At 48.0% G+C, this 20319-nt stretch overlaps 1 protein-coding gene across 3 annotated transcripts in view; it reads left to right on the top strand.

Annotated features, from left to right (window-relative positions):
• The window catches only part of ap3b1a (adaptor related protein complex 3 subunit beta 1a), a 47423-nt gene extending 27463 nt beyond the window's left edge, over positions 1 to 19960 (top strand). For all 3 annotated transcript variants that reach the window (XM_076757851.1, XM_076757852.1, XM_076757850.1), the window contains exons 23-27: positions 6608 to 6836; positions 9578 to 9662; positions 10190 to 10287; positions 12263 to 12401; positions 19046 to 19960. In XM_076757851.1, coding sequence (XP_076613966.1) covers positions 6608 to 6836; positions 9578 to 9662; positions 10190 to 10287; positions 12263 to 12401; positions 19046 to 19199 — 705 coding nt within the window. In that variant the 3' untranslated portion in view covers positions 19200 to 19960. The remainder of the gene's footprint in view (positions 1 to 6607; positions 6837 to 9577; positions 9663 to 10189; positions 10288 to 12262; positions 12402 to 19045) is intronic.
• Positions 19961 to 20319: the final 359 nt, after the last annotated feature.

Raw genomic sequence — 20319 nt, 5'->3', positions numbered from 1 at the left:
TTAGGAACACACGGCGACGACATTTCCTCCATCAACGTGTGCTGAGAGTCAATCGTTCCTCTCCGTCTGACGCTGACAGGACAGCAGAGCGCCGTGTGAGATGGCGAAATGAGCCTCTCTCCCTCGTGGAACATTTCTGCCTCAGGCGCCAACTGTTGACCTTTCCTGCCTTCTTATATTTATAGCCGGTCAGGACAGGACGACTGCTCTCCCTGTTTCCTGTATCTCTTATAGTCTGTCTCTCTCACCCTCGCCGTCTTTTGCTCTTCCACACCCTTGAACTCTATTTCTGCGTCTCATCTATAAGTCCACCCACTCCCTTTCTCTCCCCCTCTCCCCCTCTTATCTCTCTCCTCCTCTCTGTCACCTTCCATCTCTCTCTGTCAGATGTTGCGTCCCTCGTGTCTCGCTGGTGTGTATATCTGATGGTTGACCTTTCCTACTGTGACGGCTCCTTTCTCTCCTCAGTATGTGAGCCGCTCTGCCCCTATGTGTGTTTTCTATCTTGTCCTCCCCCCCGCCCCCCGGGAGGAAAATGTCCAGACCATTCTTTCTGCTGTTGCTGTGTCTATTTTGTGTCTCAGAGCAGGTCTGTGCCGTCTCTGCTGGATCTTTGTGTTTAGCACGTTGTTGACACCTGCTTTTGTGATAGAATTTAGCTTCTGCTCTCAATAAATTGCTCATAATTATAAATGTGGCTGCCAATAATGATTATTTTGCTTAATATTTGATCCGCGGAGCATTTTTTATTAATTTAGAGATTAAATTGTCAGAAATATGCCCCGAGTCACAAGTTGCTTGTTGTCTCCAGTTGCAATGAGAATATTCTGCCAAGCGCTTGTTTAATCTCAAAGGCGCTGCAGTGCAGGAGAGTTGTGTTTTTTACAAGTCGAGCTAATTCTATTAATATATAGCAAATTAAAATTAGTCTTAGGACGTGTTTTTCAGTGCGAGCGTCATGTGACGTCCTGTGTTATGTGGAAAAAGGTGAGAAGCAGCAGCGGTTTCAGGAGAAGCTTTTTAAAGTCGCTGATTCCTTTAAAGTCTGCGCGTAAACAAACGTGTTCGCGACGCAGCTGCGCGTCTTCCCAGCAGCCTCTGCTCTGTCCCAGCTCCGCTCAGCTTTGCGGCGAGTTACTCTGTATTCTGAGTGTGCCCGTCAGCCCTGCCCGCCTGTCACTCAGCCTGATTGACAGCTGCTCTCAGGACAGCGTTTATGCAGCGCGAGTCTTGTTCGGCACTCTCTCCTCCTCAGGTGAAGGCCGTGCGGTAATAGAGAATAGAAATGCAGATGAGAACAGGGAACTTTTTGCGCATCAACATCTGATTTTAGAGTCAATTCTATGCATAAATACATGATGGGCATCGGGATTCATAGACAAGGGTAAATAACCTCACCTTTATTCACACACGCCCCTCCCCACGCATGCACACGCTTACATATCAGCTCACACACACACACACACACACACACACACACACTGGCCTCGGTGTCATTTCTATTTCTCAGCAATCTGCCCACAGAGGCAGCGAGTGTGTCTCAGCTGAGCGCTCGGGCCCTTTTAGAGAATTACTGCATGGTTATCAAAGGCATTTAGATTAACCCTGGTCACTGTCTTTGACCCACCTCCTCTCCTGTCTCCTCCTCCTCTCCCCAGCTTCTGCATGCTCCCGCTCTCTCTAATAACATTTTGACATTAGGATCTCTCACAAATGCCTCTTAAATCCCCCCCCCGCCCCCCCCGCCCCACACCTCTTCCGCCCGCTGTCCGTGTGTGCGGCGGGGAGGCTGAGGCTGATAACTTTTCATTCATAATTAGCAGTCGGCGAATGGGGCTGCGTTGGGGGGAAATTGAACTGTCAGCGGCGGGGCGCGGGGCGTTTGACCCCATCACGCCCAGAGGGGGCCATCATAATTTGTTCATTTGGTGTCCATCAGGCGGGCGCCAGCGCGGCCCCTCCTCCTCCCCCGCCTCCCTCCTCACCCCTCTGACCTCCCCGTAGTGGGCGCTCTGGGTTCACGTCTAATTATGAATCAGCAGAAGGACCCCGAGCGCCACGAATATAGCAGCCCCTGCCCTCCAAACCTCCTGCTGCCACTCAAACTGCGGAGATTGCCTCTTAAATAGGAATAAATGCCCACACAGAAACAGCCAGTCGGCGCTGTGGCCAGCGCGGCGAGCGGAGACTTTGGGAAATGTTTGTGTTTTCATGCCGCTGTCGCAGCATTTCTTCTCTCATTAGCTTCTTCTCGAGACTCTGAGGACAGGTTTTTGTTTGTTAGAGGATTAACAGGAAGCTCCTTCCTCTTGTCGTCCTTTTCCGAGGTGACAGGTCATAACGGCGCTCCCTTAAACCTCGACTGTCACGCATGTTTTCATTGTCCACTTGTCACAACAAACCACCGAGCTATTTAATGACAGTAAGCAAACGAATCCGGGTCTTAACCCTTTGTTTTGAAATCCAGAAACAGAAATTTGATGCCATATCCTCCTCTGCATGAGCGATATGCAGCTCGATTCTTACAGTGACGGACTAATTATCAATTAATTACTGACCCCTAAATGTATTTTTATTTAAAATAATAATGAAAAATCATCTCTGTGCTTGACTCACACTGTTAATGAATGCACCGGGAAGACGAGCGACCACTTTGTGGAAGCTAATAAGATGAATTAAATTAAATTAACAATATTAAAGAACGAAAGAATATTCTACTTTGATCATCTGCACGAGGAAAGATGCACGTTTATCTAAAGAATCTGTTGAATCCCTGTCGGCTTTTGATCCTGTTCAGAGCTGAAACGATTGCTCGATTAATCAATTGAATGAGTTATTGGCACAATTTGGATCATTTTTAAGTATTTTTTCAAGCAGAAGTGCTAAAACTTCACTGCTTCCAGCTTCTTCAATGTGAATATTTGCTGCATTTCTTCGCCTTTTGTGACAGTAAGTTGAAGATCTTTGGGGTTTGGACTGGAGGATGCTGCGATTCACTGCTTTCTAAGATTTTATGATCCAAACAATTCATTGATTAATAATCCGCAGATTGATCCCAGATGAAAACAGTCATTAGCTGCAGCCCCAGATCTATTCAATATCATGCTAATCCAAAGAAACTGTTGGCAGTTTGTTAGGAACCTGCAAAGCTCGATGAAGGACAACACTTTAGGAATAACAGTCCTCTATTATTGCTAATATTCCTTAATGGAAAATTTCAAAATTAATCATTTCAGAATACCCAATTTACTGGCAAATTGGCATAAATGAACTAACCTCTGTCTATATGCGCTGCAGAGACTTCCTGTTACATTAAAGTAGTTTTAGATGGCTGCAGTAACATTTATTTAATTCAATTTGCAGTCAAGGTCTTTGTGACGCCCCTCAATTAATTGTCATCTCCTGACTGAGGAGAACAATTAGGCGCTAAAGTCAAACACATGTCCCTTACCTTAATCCTCACAGCTCTTGTCGAGCATAATGAAATCCTGTCCCTGCTGTTGGCGGCAGACGCTGTCTGAAAAGCAGAAATGGATTTTCAATATATGCCCATACATCTCTGCACCCCGCCACGCCACTTTCTTTTAAATTGGCCTTCTTGTGCACACGGCACAAGGCTACCCAGCTCCGGTTAGCCCTTTTGAATATGTCAGCGGGATTTTCAGGTCATTTGCTCGAGAGGATGCTGGGAGCGTGGCGTCCGGGCTCTGAAGGTGACTGGCGTCTGTGTCATCCATCACGGGAGCTTCCTTTAAGTTGATGCATAATAGAGCCTCTCAATCAACTTCCTCCCTCATTGTCAGCTCCCTCCTTCCTGTCCAGGCTGGAGAAGGCGAGCCAAAGCCAAAGAAGAAGAAGAAAAAAAAAAAAACGGAGATGGAGACTGACAGAGGAGTCAAGGTTACATCCCTCTTCTTCTCTTATTTACACTTGAGGTGTTATGGGCTTGTGCGGCGTAACAGGACAACAATGGATGGCGGAGCGAAGGGGCTCGTGTGGGCGCTCGTGTCAGGCTTTAACTGTCCACTGTGTCAAATTGGTGATAATAAGCAGTTTGAAGCCCTGTCCTGTCTCCGTCCGTCCCCCCCGCCGCCGCCGCCCGCTCGGGGCGAGGCGACAGACGGGACCTTGAAGCAGGATGTGTCTGTCAGGGAGGTAAATCTCCGTCGTGATGGGGTGGCAAACATTATGGCCGGCTTTATCGACACCGACTGCTCTGACACATCCAAAAGTGGCCCAATAAATTTGCGGGCTGGCGGTGGCGTGACGGGCGCTTGCGAGGGCGCAGCGGCGTTACAGCACGGCGACAAATGTTTGTTTGACCTCCTCTACAGGCGCGCCGGCGCTCCGGGCACAAGAGACGCTGCTGCTCTGTCAAGGGGACTGAAAGATGGTGGACGGATCATCCTTTATCCAATGTGACGTGGGCTGGCTGCTGTTTTAAATGTTCTACACCGTGACGCCCAGACTCAGCCTCACACGCCCTGAAGGGACACACGTGATTTTCTTTGACCACAACATGATCTCAGCTGCAGATCAGACTGGTCGCACAGAGCTGAAGGGTCACGATTCACAGAAAGATTTCAAACAGAAGACAGATTTGAACAGTTTTAATGTCCTTTGATGTTTTGATGGAGTCAATGTGCTGTTTGACCTCCTTTAATTCGTCATTTTCAGTCTGAGGTTTCAACCAAAAAGGTTTGAACTCTGTGTGAATCAGTCATCTGCATACAAACTGTGTCTCTGAGTCTTAAGAAGGATGCTGCTGCGTTGCATCATGGGATATGAAGGCTCCAGTGGCTCACATTAGGGACTAAAGAAACAGGATGGCTTCTGCTGCTCTGATGATGGTCATTCCTTTTAGATTTGACGCTCCCACTTTATGGACGTGTCATATTAAATTGCCTTCAGTACTTTTTTGGCGTGGCAGCGTCATGTTCTACCATCGCGGATTATTCGTGGGCGCCCTCCTCGACAGATCCTCTCGATGATTCAGCCGTGAAACCTGTTGCCTCTCCACGTGTTGCTGCTGCAGCACAGCGATCGTGTGAGCACAGCGCCGCTCGTCCCCGCAGCCCCTCTTGTATGTCAAAGCGATTCTTCACCGTCTCCGACCACATGACAAGTCGCGGGATGTCTCGAACATTTCTCTCCCGAGTCAGAACACGCTGCCACCTCGTCCAGCTTCAGTGAAACGATGTACAGTGACGCCGCTCGAGGCAGCGGGCTGCGCCTTCACGGCTGCGTGTTTCCACTGTGTTTCTCCTCATCATATTATTAGTCATATTCAATTAGCTTAATTAGTTTTCTTAATCATTTCAGTCTGTTATTTGCAGGATCTGTTTTTGTTTTATCATGTAAAGCTTCGTGGTATTTCTTACTATTTCTGCCCTCTGTCACTCTTCTTCGAGTGTTATATTTGTTAATTCTTCCATCATTCTGACACGTCTTTGAGGTGGTAAATGTTATTTCTTTCCTCTGAACAGCAGGATGACACGTCTAAGCGTTGCCTCTGTGTCAGCGTATGAATACCCTCAGGTGCTAAGTGTTTTGGAAGGTGTGAAGAGGCTTCATCCGTCCTGCTGTTTTAAACTAATTACCGCTGTCACTCAACACAGACGGACCCCTTTGATTTCCGCTGAAGCTTTAAGAAACTACTCAAACTTGTTCCACTTTTGTGATCTTTTATATTACTTCTATAGATACAGCAGAGGTGTGTCTGAATTTTCTGCACGTTATGTGAGTTTTCTCACGTTTGACAAGTGCCGTATGTTCAGTCCGATGCGCTGCATTGTGTGGGCCGACCCACCTCCTCTGTCTAATGGGAGCTGACAGTTGCCACCATCAAGTGAAAAACTGAAAGCCACCAAGTGTGAACAATGTTCATCTAAGTAACAAGATGTTAATTTCCAGGAGAAAAAAGATACACCAGCAGCACATCCACCCCCTTTCTCTTCCACATCTCTCAAAGGTAATGTAATTTCCTGCCTCTGAAAGGGTAAAAGCCTCTTTAAAAAGGCCTGCGAACGGCAGCTTTGGCCCATGCAGGCACTTGTGTTTCTATTCATTAGAGGTTGTTTTTATTCAGCCTGGTTTGACCGAGCGTCCCTCTAACTGGGCTGATTGAGGACATGTCTTAAATGGGGTCCTCTTCACCCTGCAGAGTTAATGAAGGGAGGGTTGGTGGGGAGTTTTCAGCCAACCCTCCGTCCCACTCCACTCAGGAGTGCTGCATTCTGCCTGCTGATTGGACGCGGTGAATTGCATGAATGTAGGTGATGGAGGGAGCGGAGCTTCTTGGATTAACTGTCCTCTTGTGTGGATGCATTTGCAGCGTAATGTACGAGGCGTCCCTGGATGTCGTGTTTCGTGCTTGTGGGTAAATGTCCTGCATGCACTGCTTTTCTCATCTTCCTTCTCCGCTTCTGCTCTCAGGCTTTTGTTTCCAGCAGTGCGTCGTTGTTCGTAGATCAATGCGGCCCAAACTGCACTTGGTTTCTCTGATAATCAGGAAGTTTGGGTTATTTTTCAGAAATGTTTGTTGGCACTAAACTTCTGTACCAAATCCCACTCAGACTCAGCTGCTGTCCATCACGTGTCCCTCCAGGTCACCACTCCGTCTTTCGGCCCCGTGAAATCCTACGAGCTGCTTCACCACATGACAGGAAAAGGACTGTCAGCCAAGTACCACTTCCCCCGGCAGCCATGTTTGTACCAGCCCAGCATGGTGGCTGTGCAGGTCACACTGACCAACAGCTCAGACCACAGCCTGGAGGAGATCCATGTCGGAGACCAGAGCCCAGCGAGCCTCCACATCCACTGCTTTAACACCATCGGTGAGTATTAGTACCACATGGCAAATACTCCACTGCTGACTCATCAGAAAACCACCAAGTAGTATTAATACGCTGTTTTCTTTGCAAATTCACAACACATCATGGTACTGTTAAGAGTTTTGCAGTATAAATTGTGATACAGTACATTTTGTGTACTAATATGTCCTACATATTGTTTCAATAGTTTCATACTCTAATCATCATCAAGTCCCATGAAAAAGCGGAAAGCAGCAGTGAATTGTTCCTAACAGGTGTGTGTGTGTCACAGCCTGATGTATCTCACATAGGATCCACAGGTGTCCAAAAACCATGAACACACACGCTGCAGAATGAAAGTGTGTGTTTATGACCTGTTTGGCTGCAGAGGCTCAGAGAGGACGGACAGGTCAAAGTGTTGAGCGTCTACACAAGCTCATTTTCTGCCTCTGCTGTAAAGCACAGGCCTGCTGACACACGCAGGGTGACGAGTGGGTCAAACCCCAGCTTGAACTCTGCCTTTCCCTCCACTGTAATGTAAAACTATTACAATCTTTTCAATATCAGCAGTCTCTCCCAGTCACTCATGACGGCTCTCTGGCCTTTCTGCAGCTCTGTTCATACTCCGCCCGTTTGCTCAGATAGATATTAAATGCTCATTATGTTATCAGAAACCTTTAAGCCTGTTTGCTGTCAGCTCAGCAAATAGCCCCGTCCCGTTCCCCCAGCCTCAAAACAGCCAGTGTTCCTTCAGCTAATCCCTGTTCATTAGTATCGATCAGGGCCGACGAACAAACACCATCTCCATATTTCTGTTGTCTGATGGCTGCGCTCAGTATAATATGAGACTGAGAGCAGCACTCCCTCAAGATTTTCTTTGTCATGCACACACAAACATACATGCATACGCACACACGCAGACCTGGTGTGCGGTGGAGCATGTTAAAACTGTCAATTGCCAGGGATTGATTGGGCATTGAAGGAACTCAAGCAGCCAAACAGTGGGTAATTTGGATCGATCGAGCCCGGCCACTGTGAGCGGGAGGCTGGGCTCGGTTTGAGAAGCTGCAGGGGATGAATACAGACAAAGCTTTATGTAACGCTGCTGTGTGTGCGTTCGTTAAGGGATGCACATGACAGGGTTTGCATTTAATAAGAAATACACTCGCACTTTGCCTCTGCAGGCCGCGTTACTTTCCATCGCTGCTAATCTCCCCGTCAACGGCTGTTAAACACATAATTTAACTGTTTAAAATGTGTGATTTGGTCGCTGTTTACGTCCACCGACATGTTCCTGAATCACTTAACATCTCTCTTATTAGCTCGTTAGTAAGAGCTAGTCACTGGCCTCCACCTTTAATGCTCCGTTCATCAAAATAAGAAAATAAAACAGCAAGTAGCTTCGTGAGTTTTGCAGTTTGAAGGACTATTCCTGTTGGTCACAGCGTGGCTTTGATTTCGTCACTCATCTGTAATAATAACACTCACAGAGGAAGTGCAGAGATCGGAGAACACAGTGACAGGAAATCAGACACCTGAGCAGTCAGGTGATCGTACAGGTTGTAAACAAACAGGCAGGTTAGCCAAGAAAGAAGTGACAAGAGGCGATGAAACTGGTGGAACTGTGAAATTATCTGTTGTAGAGGGAGTTTACACACTGGCCTCCTGACGAGCTTTGACCTGCCGTACTTCCAGCTGTTGTGTTTAGGTGCACTTATTTTTATCATCACCTCAAAATATTAAACTATTGGCTTGTTTTCACGCCGTCTGATTGTCTTAATGCTCGTTTTTCTTCTCCTATGGGACATGTGAGGTCATAGTAACCGATGGCAAAGCTGTGACAGGGTTAGCTCAAGCTGCTGAATCTTAGCTTAGCATGAAGAAGAAGAACTCCTCTGAACTGGAGGGCGAGCGTCGTGTGAGAAGTTAAAGTGCTGAGTTTGGAAATCTGCACCTGCCTGTTTCCTTCCAGATCCAAAAGAAGGATTTATGCTACTCTGCAGCTTTAATAAAAGGCTTTTTTATTCTTGCACGTGCTTCACGTTGCTTTGTGTTAACACCTCGGGAGAAGCATGCCGAGGCTGTAAGAGAAGAGCGTGAGGAGGAGCTGGAGGCTGGACTGCAGTGAGTTCATGATGGCTCTGTTTTCGGAGGCTTCCCTCTGGAGTCTCTCCTCTGCCTGGAAAGAGTTATACGGTGAAACAGCCGAGCTCCACGGAGAGAGAAACAGGCCGACTGGGGAAGCGTGGAGGATGTTTCTGTCTGTCTGTGTTCTTCTCATCCTTAACCTCCCTCCTCCTCCTCCTCCTCCTCCTCCTCCTCCTCCTCCTCCTCCTCCTCTCCCATTCGGCTGTCCACACTCTCTCTTCAGCAGTTTTTGGCTTTGTTTAAGTCTCCGCCTGGCTCACATTTCGCCGCTGCGTCTGCCTCCCTCACCCGTCTCTCTTCATGCCGATGCTCTCTTTGACAGGCCTGTTGTTTTGGAAATATGCTAGTCCTTCATGTGTTTTTTCTTTTTTTCCCCGAGGCTGGAGGTGAGGGGAATGAGATTGAAGGATAGATTTCTCACACACGGTGGCCTTGCTTTGTGAAGTAGAAAACACAAGTGGTGTGGATGCCTGTCTGTTCCACTCTGCTGCCGCCCCCCCTCCTCTTCCTCCTCTCTCCTCCCTTTGCTCCATCCTTCCTCACGCTGCACACTGTGCCCTTGTCACTCACTCTTCCTTTTCTCCTCCCGCCTTTCCTCCCCTCTCTCCCGTTCTCAGAGCGTCTGGAGCCAGAGGCCTCCGTGACGGTTTCCATGGGTATTGACTTCAGCGACTCGACACAAGCGGCCCACTTCCAGTTGTGGTGAGACAACCTGACACCCGCTCACGTCAAACCGGCCTCATTTTTCCTCTCAGACCTTCAGACGTACATCTGTTTCCCTCCCGTCCTCTGCTGCTGTTTCCAGAGTCACGTCTCCCTCAAGTGTCTCCTCCTCCTCGGCTCGTTTGCGTCTCCTCTTACCTTTTTCCTCCCTCATTTGTTCTTCGTTAACTCTCCTTTTCCTACCCGCTCTGTGCTGGCACTCCCAGGTGAGACATCAGCCACGATTGATCCGGGTTCACTGGGATAACAATTATTCCTCCAGTAATCAGCCCCGGCCCAAATCAACCTGCTGAATGCCATCGGCACCGCTGCTCAGCCGATCGATAACCTTATCAGAAAATCTGTTCAGGATGGGGGAATCAATCTGGCCCAAAATGCCATTCACAGAGCGTGATTTGGAAGGCAATCAGAGGAGAAACATTTAATACACAAACGAAGCATGAGCGTGCACAAAACACTCAACATGACAGCGTCATCGTGTGAATAAAAGACTTTTCGTGTCTCAGCACCAAGGAGGACCAGTTCAGTGTGTCCATCCAGCCCGCCGTGGGAGAGCTGCTGATGCCCAGCACCATGACAGAGCAGGACTTCAGCAAGGAGCAAGGTGAGCGAGATTTACGTCTAAGCTTCAGCGAGTCTTCTGCTAATTCAAAGTCTTTGATGCACGTGATGCTCTGAGTACGTGCTTTTACCTGTAAGTGGCCCCATGCTGGAGAATGACAAAGACGTACCTGCAGAGTCGCTGCAGTGTTTGATAGTGTTCAGAGTTCAGTGGAGTGTGTTGCTGCTTTTTTACGTAGTGTTACATCATCATTTTTCATCCTCGTTTCCAATCAAACTGTTTTGACCATCAGCAGTTTGATCTGAAGTGTCTCTGAGTCCATGTGTTCATCATCCAACCCACTGAGCCTTCCCAGGATGCCCCTTTCTTACCCAGTCATGATCCTCTCCTCTGTGACCAATCAGCCTGTTTACCTGTGGAATGTTCCAAACAGGTGTTTTTGGAGCGTTCCACATCTTTCAGTCTGTGAAACGTGTTGCTGCATCAGATTCACAATAAGAGATATTTACAGAAATCAATGAAGCTGATGAGCTCAGAAAGGATGAGCATCACTTTCTGCTTTAGTTATATTTTACACTGCAAACCTTTGTTTTTTGGAGCTGTGGTTGTATTGAATTCAATGCAGGATCGACCAAAGTAAACCTCAGCAGGGCTGCAGCTCACCATCATTCCATTATTGATTAATCTGAAGGTTATTTTCATATCAGAGCCCAGAGTGAAGTCTTCAAACAGTCCAAACCCATCATTTACTTTCATGAATAACAAAGAAAAGAAGCCAATCCTCTCATTAAAGAAGCTGCAAAAACTGACTGAAACAGTTCATCACTTCTCAAAATGGTTGCTATTAATTTTCTTTCGGCCGACTTATCGATCAATCGACCGACCGGTGCAGCTCTGAACCGCAGCCTGACCAGTCCTGGAGTTTCTGGTTGATGCTGGTAAAGATATTTGTTTTTCTCACAATATTTCTGACATAAATACAAAACGTGAACAGTTTTGATCCAGATCTGTCAGGTTTGTCATTATGTATTGATCTGTTGTCACCGGGATGCGTTCACTGGACGTTTCACAGTTCAAGGATCAGCTCGTCTCGTCGTCTCTGGTGGACAAACTGTGTAATGTCGGCACTGTTTCTGAATTCTCACTTCGAAGCTGCAGCTTCTCGTCACTTATCGGCCCACACATCCACCAGACCGATATATCTGAATAAGATAATATTGGCCTCGCTCGTGCAGTGAAAGAAAACGTCATCAATGGCTCGTTGATGCGTCTTAAACAGTTTTTGGGCGACAGTGGAGCTCCGTGTGTTGTAGGTCTGAGTGACAAAGGTCAGAGTTTCTCTCATCTGTTGTGTGCAGAAATCATAAATGATGCATTTAAAACGGAGTAAAACAGCTCACCTCTGATGAAGCACTTAATGGTGTTTACCCCACACACACACACACACACACACACCTGTAGAGTGAGAGCGCGCTCATGCCTGAGCCATCAGTGCTCTTAAGTGCCTGCTAAATGCTGCTTCAGCCTTAATTAATCTTGGTTCTGTGTTGTGAGCTCTGCTGAATGCACCTCGCACTCAGACAGTAAAAAGCTTGAGCGGCGTGGAACAACTTGCTTTGCTTTATACCAGCTGAGCGCAGATAATGAATTCTTTCATTCAGCAGGTCGTCCTTATATTTGCCTTTAAGGCCTCTTTTCTTTCCGCCTGACTCGGACGTGTTTGTCTCCGCTCTTTCTTTCTTTCCTCTCTCATCATTAAGTGTGCATGAACTGGCCGTTTGCCCTCAGCTGGGAGGCTTTTTATCCAGCTCTTATTGAAGAAGGGGCTCTTTTATTGTTCAGCTTCCCCAGTTTAGTTACCGTCAAGATCTGTTTTATCCCAGAATACGCTGACACAGCAAAGCGATGGACGTTTTGGATGATGAACACTTGACTGTTGCAGCACTGCAGCTCAAATGCAGATCAGCGTGCGTTCCTGTGGGCCCTTTCGTGGCTAAACGTCTTTGCTTCCTTTCAGGTAAACTCCTGGGCATGAACGAGACCTCGGCGACTGTCACCATGGCAACAACAAACACCTCCAGCCAGACCGTCAGCAAGCAGGTCCTGTCTGTGGCCAACGTGGGCGTCGTGTCGTCCAGCCGGACCGGCCTCCACAGGTGAAATGTCTTTTATGGCTCATACACAGATCGTCCTTCCAGGTTGTTCATCATTGTACTCATTTATACTGATACTCCAAGTACTGCAGCCTGGTGGTACATTCATAGATGTTAGGATTGTTGTACTGTAACTAGAAGTGTTTCTGTGGAACTCGTACACATTTAATCGTCAACCAGCTGAAGACTCAGAGCATTTCACACTCGGTGACAGATGTTTAGAGTTTTGTTCCAGCTGTTTGAAAAGTGCAACCACAAGGCAACCAGGACGGATTGAATTCACAATAAATGACTGATTCAGGACTTCAGACAAACACAGTCCTCTGAGATTTCACCAAACCTGAGCCTGAAAATGAATATTCTCATTCTCTTTCTGGTGGAGAGATGGATGAGTTGGTTAGCTTAGCTTAGCACTGACTGCAGCTTCCTGGAGCCTCCTCCAGGAACTTCTGGCTGGACCTTTGTATTTAAGGGACAAATAGCAAGTTGTCCATTAAATGTGACCCCAAACTGTGAAACTATTCCTTTAAAGGGACAACCGTCCTCATCAGAAAACAAAAGATTCAGCAGCCAAAACTGCCCCAAACCAGTGAAGACATAGTTTCCTCTGGTGGTTTTAGATTATTCAGTCTGAATCTAACCTTTGTTAAATCAGTTCAGAGTCACGTCCGTACGTTGGTGTGTGGAGATGAGTGAAAGAGTGAGCGTGCAGGGCTCACACAGTCAAAGTGTGTGTGTGTCCCCAGCAGCCTCACACACACACACACACACACACACACACACACACATGCCAGGGGAATGCCCTGAGAAGCCTGGCTGTGTAATTGGTGTACACAGAGTGTGCTAATGAGCTTCCTCCTCTGTCACGCACACCCGAACACCTGATAGATAATTACACCTCCCTCTCTCCCTCTGTTTCCTGCTCTGTCTCGCTTTCACTTCATCTCTGCGCCCCCATCTGTCTCTCCTTCCACGCCGCTGTCTCTCTTTCACTTCCTCTTTGTCTTTCACTCCGTCCCTCCGCGCCGCGCTCTGTCCCGCCCCTGCTCGTCTGTCTCTGCCTGTCTTTTGTTAGCTCGCCGCGGGCGGACGCCTCTCCGTGTCTCCGTCCCCTCGTCTTTCGGCGTCTGTGATCATTTCTTTGTAGGGGTAGAGGGAAAACGCAGGAGACGGTGGATAAGTAAGGGACAGAGACGGTAGCACAAGGGCACGGTGAGCTGAAGAGTGAGTGGAAATCAATGTTAGTCAGTGGAGAGACCTCCGTCCAATAAGCCCATACCTCATTCACAATAACCAATAGCTGAAATGACTCCGTGTTATCAATCTCTCTCCGGCTTCTGTGACGGCTAAAGACGAAGACAGTCTCCCAGCGTTGTCCCGTCGTCTTGTGGTAATGAAGACGCCCTCTCACATACTGTCCTTAGGATCACCGGCTCTGACTGGAGGTCCATCTATTGGAGACGATGGAGCTCCTCTGTGGAGAAACCTTCAGTCCTCGCCTCCTCGAACGCCTTTAGTTCCTCTGAATTTGTCCATTTCTGGTTTTGACTCGGTGCAGAAGCTGCACGAGGTCTGATGAATGAAGTTAATGAGCAAACATTTTGCTGCTCGATGAAACCTTTAAGTCACAGATCGGATGTCAAGTGTGAGTGTTTGCTGGTTTCCTCACTTTTTGTTTCACTGAACTGAATGTGTGACGGCTGTTTTTTCACTTGTTGCTATCAAGAGCAGTCAGTAATGAATTGAATTATCGGTTGCAGCCCAAGTTGGTGTCGATTGCTCTCTTAATTTGCCAACTCGAGGTTAATTCCATCATCCAGTTTATTTACTTATACTTTCTTTTGTTCCAGCTCTCATGTTCAGTGTAACGTTCAGTTTATGGGCGGCGGTGGCTCAGAGCGCAGAGCGGGTCAGAAGTTCAGTGGCTCCGATCCCGACCCCTGCGTTCTACGTGTGGACGGGGTCTCGAGGAGGATACTGACCCGGTTGGTCAGACGGCTCATCAGCTCCTTTGTTTACGCCACATTTTCCTCTCCGTCCAGTTTCAGCTAAAACTATCCATTGGTTTCTTTATCGACCAATCTGTTGATTATTTTGAGGATTAAGGTCAGAAAACGGTCCTGAATGCCACATCACAAGTCCCCAGAGTTGACTTCAAATATCAGAAACAAGAGTCCAAAACCCCAAAATATTCAGTTTACTGTCCAATGAAAGACAGGTTCTCACCCCGGGGAGACAGAATATTCAGCCTTTTTCTTTCACCGTTAACCGAAACGATTAATTCATTCCACTCGACTAATCGCTTTAGCATTGCTAATTTCAACTGTGGCGTTTGCGTGCGTGTTGCTGCACACACACACACACACGCAGCAGAGTGATCGATCTGATCGGATACACCCACTGAGAGCTTATTGTGGAGGTCGCTCGGCGTTAGCTGTGATGCCGGAGGTGACCTCCATCCAGGACCCCTCTTCTTCTCCTCTGATCCCCCCAGAGAAAGGGCCCTCTAATCCGGGTGAGATCACCCAGAGTCCCTGCCCTCGGAGGGAGTGAGTTTGGGTTTAATGTAGAAATAATGGATGGGATTGGGTCTTAAGCCTCAGACTGATACAGTTCAGCACACGTCGCCTGCTCAGACGGAGTTAGCACAGGCTGCGTTTGACGAAGCAACAGCTCGCCTTCCTCTGCAGGCCTGCACTCCCCCTCTTCATCAGCAGGGTGCAGCACTGCTTTTCCCAAACAGGCGTGGAGGCGGGCGGAGGGGGATGCCACTGAAACACAGAAATTGATTGCTGGAAAGGAGGATGGCAATAAATCAAGCAGGAAAGCAAATGTAGAAAACGCTGTTCTTGTTTATGTCTAAACAGGCGGAATAGAATAAATGTGCTCTATTTTTCAGTCCGTTTGAAAGCAAATTTGATCGAATTTTGCATGCATTGCCAATCCCTCTGGTTAGAGCCTAATTTTCCATGAAAAAAAGGAAAAACTGAACCCCTTGATTTATAAGCTGTGCTTTCTCTTTACTATACACTTTGATGTAATTAAATTATCTTTCTCTAAACGCTGAATTTTCCCTTCGTCGGTGAAGTTGAATTCTTGTCCCTGTTTAAAATTTAATTGACTATCATTTATAACCTGACTAATTAAACGTCTGGTCTCTCCATCACAGACCGCTCCAGCCGACGCTGGCTCATGATCTGTCTTCAGATGAGAGTTCAGTGTAACTGTTGTAATGTGCGTTGTTAATCGACCACGATGAAGATGCAGCGTGCGGCCGCGGTTACGCGTTTAAGCCCGTCGTAGGTATCCTTGAAGTTAAATTGTCGTCCCCTCTGTTCGTCCTCTGCCTCTGTGGTCTGTCTGTCCTCTCCTTCCCTTCACGTCCGTCTGCCCTTTGACTGCGGCGCTGCAGTTTGTCCGTATGGCGAGCTCTGGAGATGCGTGGAGGGTTCCCGGTTCTAATTGGGGCTAATAGCTCTGGCCATCTGCCTGGTCGGAGCCTGCTCGCATGTGTTCAGCTCTGCTCCGGCCTCGCTGACCACTCAGTTGAAGGACACTCGTCCACCTGGCCAAGAACCAGGATGGAACAATAATACCCAGCAGCAGCCACCACACATTTGGTCCCAGCTTTTCCGGACTTTGGTGCAGCCGTCACGCCTCGTCGTCGTCTTTGCACCTGAAGAGCTCCGAACGTTTGCCTATGATGCAGCGGCTGGTGGTCTCGCTGTGGGTTAAGTCCTGCGTTCCTGGTTGCGGACTCCTCGCCGGCCTGTGTCTCCTCTGCATGAGGGTGAATGTAAAGGTGAAGCCCACTTTGTGTTTGCAGTGGCAGGGTGGAGGGGAGGCAGATGGCACACACACAGGCTCTCTGCACTGAGGAGAATCACAGATAATTGGAGAGTGATGCTTAGCCGCAGCCCTGCCGATCGATGCCAATCCGCCTGCTCTAAGTCCAGGGGTTATGCTTTGCTTTTCTTTCCATACGCTGCAATTAATCCAGTGTTTAGCCCAGTGTGTGAAGAGTGCAGGAGAATACCAATGACCCGTTTAAGGCCCGCTTGTCCTTAATCTTTCCCCTCTAGCACCTAAAAGTGCGCTGATGTTGTGGTGGATGGAGATGCGATGTAGATCAGGTCTGAACGTGAGCTCTGCCACAAAGCCAGAATTTTCAAAGCGAATACGCTCGGAAATCAAACACGGCGGAAACGCGCTCTGGTCTCTTTCACCGCCTCTTATTACCACACGTGAACAAAGGCCCACGGCGGCGTCTCCCGAGACGCAGTGGAAGCAGCCTCAGGGTAGTGTTAACTGGCTGAGTAAATGATAGATTTATATCCTAAATCCATTAGCAAAGCCACAGGGACCACATAGACACCTTAAGCTGCTGACAGTGGGGGCAAGAGAAGGGCTGAGGGAGAAGGACGAGGGACGAGGGACGAGGGACGAGCGTTCGTGTTTGCATGTGGTCATGATTGTGCATTAAACGGAGAAAATTAGCCCAGAAAAAATAAAAAACAGGTTGGTTTTTTTTTTTCATAAAAAAGACTATTTGATTCATTTTTTTAAAGGTTTGAACAAAATCAGCACCCTGAATTCCCACAGATAGAAGTTATGATTGGATTTTATTGTTGTTGGAGTTAAAGTCGTAAATGTTGGATTGATGTAGAACCCCTGAATTATTTAAAGAAGAGCGAGCGGAGCGGAGAGGTCGGTGTTTTGGAGAGAAATGAACCCTCTTCTTCAATGGCTTGTGTTTCCTGCTGAAGTGGCTAATATTTTAATTAAGCCTGAGGAGGACTCTCTCTCCTCCCTGAGAGCTCCCTGATAAACTCCCTGTCCTGTGTTGATGGTAATTTAGCAGCTCCCCAGAGACGCACCCAGACACACTGGGTTTGTGAGCCAGCGCCGTTTCATTGTGTGTGCGCCCCCCCCCCCCCCCCCCCCCCCCCTTCCCGTCTTTAACGTGTGCGTGCTAATTGGTGGACGTGCTGGTCGCCGCCGCCTCGCAGCACGGCGTCACGGGGCTCTGTGACAGCGCCTGTCCAGAGGCCGTCCTGCGGGGGCTCTTCACAGGCTTTAGTCAGGCCTAAGTGGGGCTCTTTGTGGGCTGTTTGTCAGACCTAAGCGGGCTGCCGCGGGGGGTCTTTGTTGCGGGGATGTAGTGCTAAATGGAGGCAGATGGCGGGGAGTTAGCCACGTGAGGCTCAGGGATGCAGAGGTCCACGGGGGAGCGGGAGAGGGGGCTCGGCTCGGCTCTGTCGCCCCTCAAAGAGGGTCACGCTGGGTCATAGCCTCTTGTTAGCGCTCTCAATGGGGACCATGTGTGCCCAGATTTGGCCCCAGTCTGCAGGGACGGTATCCAAGGAAACCGTGGACTAAGAATTCTCCCGATGGCCCAGAGGGAGCGGGTGGGACGGGGCGTCCCCCACCCCGGTCCGGAGGCTCCCACACACTCACAGACACCCAGAGTCCATAAAAACAGGCTAAACGGTGTTTGACTGACACAAAGGGCGGGCCCCGGCCCTCATGGCTCCTCAGTGCGCTCGGATAATAGACTGTCTGCTGCTCCGCGCTCTATATTTCCTGTCACATCATTTTCCGTCTTTGTCTCACTCGCTAATTTGGAGTAATTACAAGGTGTGAGGTGTTGGAGAATTTTCCAGTGTGAGGGTTTGTGGGTTTGGGGGAGAGATGTGAGCGCAGCCTTTCCTTTTTCGGTTTGATGTTTTTGGCTTCACGTCCTCTGTTTTCTGTGAATAAAATGACTAAATTTAGACTTAAATTTAGACTTTAAGCGGAAAGTATTTCACTGATACAGAGATCAGGCGCTGCAGTGAATTTCAGTTGAAAACACGTTTCATTTAATGAAAAACAACATAGAAACGTGTAATAGAAATGACGTCGGCTCGGTTCAGGGTACCAATGAGTCTCATTTGTTGTTTTATTCCTGTTAAAAACAACATAAAGTACACATCTTTGTTTTTATTTTCCAATGCCTCCCATCCTCCATCATCTTCAGAAAACCTCTTAGCTCACTTTAACCAGGATGATGAATACGCACCTTTTCCACGTTTTTATTTTTACAGATATTTTGTAAAAAATCGAGTAACATTGAGAAGTTATTAGAATCTGTGATCAGTGTGTTGATTGTTGGATTGTCTCAGTTAGCCTGGTGCTATTTAGCCAAACAGATGGTTTCAGCTTTTATTTGTCTTCTCCATCATGATGGAGGTGAGTGAAAGAAAGAGAGCAGCATGATCACACATTATTTTGAGATGCACATATTCACCATTTAGTTGCTAATTAGCATGCACATGCTAACCTTCTTATTCTGGAGGTTGGTGTTATTAGGATCATAATTCATGAACAACAAGAAGAAGGAAAACTCCTGTTTAATGGCCTCGCAGTTGTTGAATGTGGCCACAGAGAATAAGGCATGAATGAGTGTTTTATAATGACTAATAAAGAGCCGGTATGCTGCTAACATGCTGCTAATCCTGCTGTTAGCAGCTGTTCTGTTTGAGCTGTGTGGTGAACTCTGGCTTTAAGGCCTCGCTCCCTGCAGCTCTCTGCGGCTCTCTGCGGCTCGGCGTCAGCCCCGCTCGCGGCGCTGTCAACCTGACCCTTGTCCTCTGACTCGCCTGCAGGTTTGCCGGGCGGACGGTCAGCAGCGGAGCCCTGGTCCTGGTGTCGCTGGAGCAGAAGGAGTCGTCCACTGCGCTGCTCACCATCAACACAGAGAAGAGCGTCGTGGCGTCCATGCTGCTCCGAGACCTCAAACAAGCTCTGGTCCAGGCGTAGAGTCCCCCCTCCTCCTCCTCCTCCTCCCTGCTTCCTTTAGTGCAGGTAAAAGGGGGACGACACTGATTTGAAGATTTCATGGATTTTATTTCTGTGGTTTAGGACAATTCAGGCAGTACTTTCAAACACGAGACACTTTTATCCAAAATACAGAAACTTTAATTAGAGCTCGAGCTTACGTGCTTGCAGAGAATGAACTGGAAACGATAGAAGAGCGCTCAGCTGCTTCTCTTCTTTTTCTGGCCTGTGGTTTTGGAAGGATTGTCCTGAATCGTAGGAATAACTGTGTGAAGTCTCTCATGACGTGACGATCCCCTGAAAACTCACAGAAGGCATCACAGAGGTGGTTCTGAATGTTCTCGGTGACACTACTCCTCCACACAAAGGTCAAAGCAGCCGGTCGCTTACCTCGCCGGCGACTGTTAAATCACGTGTTTTTGACACATCACATCACTGTTTGTACAAACTGAGCTTCTCTAAAGTGCTGACGTCCAAACTGGATGTCATCGGTGCTTGTGTCAAACACAGAGACATTTGTCCATGCCATTAAGACCCCCGTCATGACAGTATGAACCTCTGGAAGCTGCTGACTGGCCTCTCTGATGGAGTTTTACATTCCAGCCTTTACACTGCCCCCAAATCACACTTAACCAAGTGCCTTCGACGTGAAATTCATTCAACATTAGACTCAAATCAACAAGGTCTTTTTATCTGTATCGCTTTGGCTGAGCAATAAAAAGTGAATTTATCAAAACAACAAACATTTTTTTTCCTTTCTGTCCGGCTAATAATAGCCCCGCCCCTCAGTTCGACTCGGGTGGCGTCGCCCAGCCGTGTCTCTGCAGCGTCTTCACGGTCGCTCGCTGAACGTGGCTCAAACACAAAATCGTTAATGATGAGCGCTGCTAATTGGCAGGCTGAGGCACACACCATGTACTCATGACATCATGATTTTGATGAATCTGCCGCTCCACCTGCTCACATATGTTCTTCTCCCATGTTTCCATCCACTGCGTTGTGTCGTGTATACCAGGAGGAGGCGAACGATGAAACACAGATCACATCAAAACTTTGACGATTTCCCCCAAACATCCTGTAGATAACGATGAAAATACAGAGC

This window comes from Chaetodon auriga, chromosome 19 (genome assembly GCF_051107435.1).
Source record: "Chaetodon auriga isolate fChaAug3 chromosome 19, fChaAug3.hap1, whole genome shotgun sequence".
Lineage (NCBI taxonomy): Eukaryota > Metazoa > Chordata > Actinopteri > Chaetodontiformes > Chaetodontidae > Chaetodon > Chaetodon auriga.
This window is presented reverse-complemented; position numbering and strand designations above follow the sequence as displayed.